The sequence below is a fragment of the Sinocyclocheilus rhinocerous genome, unplaced genomic scaffold (assembly GCF_001515625.1).
Source record: "Sinocyclocheilus rhinocerous isolate Xijiao unplaced genomic scaffold, SAMN03320098_v1.1 scaffold1206, whole genome shotgun sequence".
Classification (NCBI taxonomy): domain Eukaryota; kingdom Metazoa; phylum Chordata; class Actinopteri; order Cypriniformes; family Cyprinidae; genus Sinocyclocheilus; species Sinocyclocheilus rhinocerous.
The window spans coordinates 34,056-38,767 of record NW_015659931.1 but is presented as its reverse complement, the minus strand read 5'-3'; the positions used below and the strand labels follow the sequence as shown (position 1 = coordinate 38,767).

At 35.8% G+C, this 4,712-nt stretch overlaps 1 protein-coding gene across 1 annotated transcript in view; it reads left to right on the top strand.

Annotated features, from left to right (window-relative positions):
• The window catches only part of LOC107724511 (transcriptional enhancer factor TEF-5-like), a 30,267-nt gene that overhangs the window by 15,239 nt on the left and 10,316 nt on the right, over positions 1-4,712 (top strand). The window contains exons 3-5 of the mRNA XM_016533484.1: positions 764-828; positions 983-1,045; positions 2,421-2,432. Coding sequence (XP_016388970.1) covers positions 764-828; positions 983-1,045; positions 2,421-2,432 — 140 coding nt within the window. The remainder of the gene's footprint in view (positions 1-763; positions 829-982; positions 1,046-2,420; positions 2,433-4,712) is intronic.

The following is a 4,712-nucleotide window of genomic DNA, read 5'->3' as shown; positions in this document are numbered from 1 at the left end:
TTTTTTTTATTGGTCTTATGGAGTATTCTAATTTGTTGAGATAGTGAGTTGGTGGGTTTTTGTTAAATGTGAGCCAAAATCATCACAATTAAAATATCCAAAGACTTAAACTACTTCAGTCTGTGTGCATTGAATTTATTTAATCCACGAGTTTCACAATTTGAGTTGAATTACTGAAATAAATGAACTTTTCCACGACATTCTAATTTATTGAGATGCACCTGCATAAAACATGGAACATTCACAAAAAAAATTTCTTATTTTTTTTTTCCCGTGAACAAAATCTAAACATCCTTAAAACACTTACTTTAGAATAAATTAAATCTAAGAAATCTAACAATTTTGTCAAGTTTATTTTTTTCAACACCTGAATACTGATGCTGTGAAATATTAATAGGCATTGAATTGAAAATATGATGCATATCATGTTCACTTAATATATATTTGGTGATGCATATTACATACTGCATTGCATAATGGCCATTATTTATCCTTATTAAAGGTTTTTATGGATACTGCTTTTATTACCAGATGACTGATTGCAGCCGTTTTAAAAATGGGCATATGTGAAGCATGTTTTTTTCCCCATCATTTAAAGGGAAATATAGTATATAAAGCCAAAAGCTTTACTTCGTTAGTTTTCTATTTGTGGTTTCAGTCTCATGAAGTCTTGCAGTGTTGTTGAGAGATGCATGTTTCTCTTTCATTGCTTTTGTCGCCACCTTTTGGTCACTGTGAATCTTACAGAAAATTTTCCTCTCAGGTCGCAACGAGCTTATTGCCAGATACATCAAGCTGAGAACAGGCAAAACCCGCACAAGAAAACAGGTATGTACTTTATATATACTATCGATTGCACTAAATATTTGTTTACATAACAACAAATAAGATTTTGTGTTGTGATTGTTGTGACACACTATTCATACATACATGAATAGTGTGTTCATGTATGTTTTTGTTAAACCATCTCGAAATTCTTCAGGTATCTAGTCACATACAGGTGTTAGCGCGGAAGAAAGTTCGAGAGTATCAAGCAGGTATAAAGGTAGGTTGGAAACGCACATCTTTTCCCTCTTTGGTTACGGCTTCTCTCTCTTTCTCCTCCTCTTCCTCCTCTGTCTTTTCCTCCTCTTTGGCTTTTCTGTTCTGCAGGTTTCTAGCCATTTGCAGGTTCTTGCCCGGAGAAAATCTCGCGAGATACAGTCAAAGCTGAAGGTATGCGCTTTCCTGCGGGTGGGGCGGGGCTTAACAGCAATTGCCTTTGCACAAACCAATGAAAGATCGCTATAAGTTCCAGTTATCTATTGGCTGAATAAAATCTTGAGTAATGAGTGCTTGCGTCAATATTTGGCGCAAAAAGTTGAAAGTGCTACGGAAAGCTGTCATGTAGTGTAGTGCTTTGCGTTTGGTGCAGCTGTTTGTCGTAGAGGATGAAGGTGCATGAATGGCTGAGATCTTTGCCCGTCGGCTTTCCTGAAGCTCACTGTTTCTTCAACCTTCCTTTCCTTGCATCCAGACTCCATGTATCTGTCACCAATACTCAGTTTTCACTTGTAAAAATCTGTCTGAAAAACTTCTGGATAACACAATACAGTAATGCAGTCAGCCGATATGGGTTTTTCAGATGACGATTATGTTATGAATCTGGCTGTGATGTAAACAAATTTGTTGAAATTAAATTAAATATTATTATTATCTGTGTGTGTGTGTGTGTGTCTGTGTTTGTGTGTACAGAGAGAGAGGGGGAGAGAATTTGTAATATAATTGGTTTATGGTAAAAATATTTTGTTTAAAGAACTTTAAAATAATTTTTTAAAATGTGTAAATTTAAATTGTGTATTAAGTAATTTTTATCAGGATTGCACAAAGTTAGAATAAAATATTGGACTATTTTTGTTTTGTTTTTATTTATTTATTTTTTGCCTTACATTGAGGATAAGTGGGTGAGATTGCAAAATTACATAAATATAATTTACATAAGCAGTGAATTCTAAACATTAATATATAGTATTTGCATTGTATTTTTGGTGATTTTAGATTGTAGTGTTTGGCGCCCCCTGCCAGTATATTCATGAACTACAACATAAGTAAATTATTTGCAGAAAAGCGTTTTTTTTATTAGTGCTTATTTGATTTTTTTTTTTTTCAGGTAAAAACATAGAACAAATGTGTCACATTTTTTTGCACAAAGTATGACAATTTCTGCCTGAAATGTTCTGAAACTTTTTCACACTTGCAAGCAATTTTAAGATCAAGAAAATAGTTCTAGAAGAGATCTAGAATAGAATTGAAAAAGATTTAGAATAGAATTGACTTTCATGTAGTTGGCATGCATCCCATACTTTGTTGTCAGAGACAATAGGTTTAGTGAAATTGCTTTCAAAATATTGTACTAATTTTCTTTCTTTCTTTTGATTCAGGCCATGAACTTGGTAAGTGTGGATTTGAATTGTGCAAATTATTGTTGATTTTATTTTTTATTTTTGCTTCGCTTTGCTTGGCTGTCCTGCATAGGTTCAGTTTACATCCAGCACTGCCATTATAAAGTCCTCTTCTCTGGCCCTGCGGTGTGCATAGATTGCTCATAATTCTTGTGTCAATAATATGCCTGGCCGTTTTGCTCTCTAAAGTTTCCATGTCGTCCCTCTGTTTTATGATGTACTGCAGATCATACAGGCTTTATAAATTCAAGAAACGTAATTGTGAAACAACACCACTTCTTGTGGTTGTGCTTCCGAGTGAGCTGCAAGTCTTTTTATTATCCGTGTTCATTTATTGTGATGCAAAGTGACGTGCTACACACTCAGCCTCTGGAAAACTGCAATGTCATGCCAAACGTATAGTTAAATAGCTTTCATTTGCGGGGCATGTTTTTCATGGGGTATAATTGAATATCCATGAAAAAGGAGCCTGACCAGATTCGGTGACTGACTGGTGAGCTTGAAGACAAAACTGGAAAGTGGTCCAAAAATGTGTGTGTTTGTTTGACATCCCGGGCCAGTATGCTGCTTTTGCTTTGCTGGCTGCACAATAATTGATATCTGTCAGATACCTGTATTGCTTTTTCCTTTTTCCTCTTCTTATTGGAACTGAAATCCAAAGATTCTTATTAAACATGATTTTAAAAGGCTTAAAGGCAGTCTACAGGTTCAGTAACTAATATCGAAACAACTACATAATTATAGTGTTTGCAAAGCAACGGAATAGTTCACCTAAAAATGAACATTTGTTGAAAATGTCTTCACCATCAGACCAGTTTGTTTATTCATCAGAACATATTTGGAAAAATTTTGCATTTCATCACTTGCTCACCAATGGATCCTCTGCAGTAAATGGGTGCCGTCAGAATGAGAGTCCAAACAGCTGATAAAAACATCACAATAATCCACACCACTCCAGTACATCAATTAATGTATTGTGAAGTGAAAAGCTGCATGTTTGTAAGCAAATCCTTCATTAAGGCATTTTAAAGGGATACTCCACCCCAAAATGAAAAGTTTGTCATTAATCACTTACCCCCATGTCGTTCCAAACCCGTAAAAGCTTTGTTCGTCTTCGGAACACAATTTAAGATATTTTGGATGAAAATCAGGAGGCTTGTCATCAGGAGGCTCCGTAGCACCATTTTGGAGAATATCCGCTGAACGCAAACTGCGTACACTATTCTGTGTCAGCCGCGACACAAGGATACGTTTTACATGTATTTACACTTTAATTTGAATGAAAACAGCGCATCCGTGCAGCGCGGCTGACACAGAAGAGCGTACGCTGCTTGCGTTCAGCGGATATTCTCCAAAATGGTGCTACGGTGATGCGGAGAGACACAGAGGAGACAAATTGTTGAATAAAGTCATTATTTTAGTTTTCTTCGCGTACAGAAAGTATTCTCGTCGCTTCATAACGTTACGGTTGAACCACTGATGGCAGATGGACTATTCTGATGATGTCTTTCATACTTTTCTGGGCCTTGACAGTGTAATTTACTTAGCAGTCAATGGAACAGTCACAGCCCTCCCGGTTTTCATCCAAAATATCTTAAATTGTGTTCCGAAGAAGAACGAAGCTTTTGGGGGTATGGAACGACATGGGGGTAAGTGATTAATGACAAACTTTTCATTTTGGGGTGGAGTATCCCTTTAACTTAAAACTGTTCTTTCTGGCCAAAAGTCTATGATAACGCTTCCTTCATTGAAAAAGTCCATCCCCTGTTGTCCTCGCATCAAAATATACTATATCAACACATTTGTTTTAGAGCTGTTTTGGACTTTTTTTTTTTTTTGTAAATGGTTCTTGATCTGTGCATATTTCTCTCCTGATTCAGACGAGATGACCTTTTGACTGGAAAAAGCAATATTATGAATAGCGAACTCATATTTCAGCCACGAGCAATGGTTTAAAATTAAAACATTTTAATGACTAATGTGTTTCTTACAAAATTTACTTTTTGGCTTCACAATTGATGGAGTGGAGAGGTGTGGAATACTTGTGGATTATTATGATGTTTTTATCAGCTGTTTGGACTCTCATTCTGACGGCACCCATTCACTGCAGAGGATTTATGAGTGAGCAAGTGATGGAATGCTACATTTCTCCAAATCTTAATTTCTTTATTTTTGGGTGAACTTGCTTTAACAGTAGTTTCGGCCTTGGGTTTGCTGTACGATTTCAATTTTTATAGACATATTATAGGCCTATTTTGTAATAAATTTTGA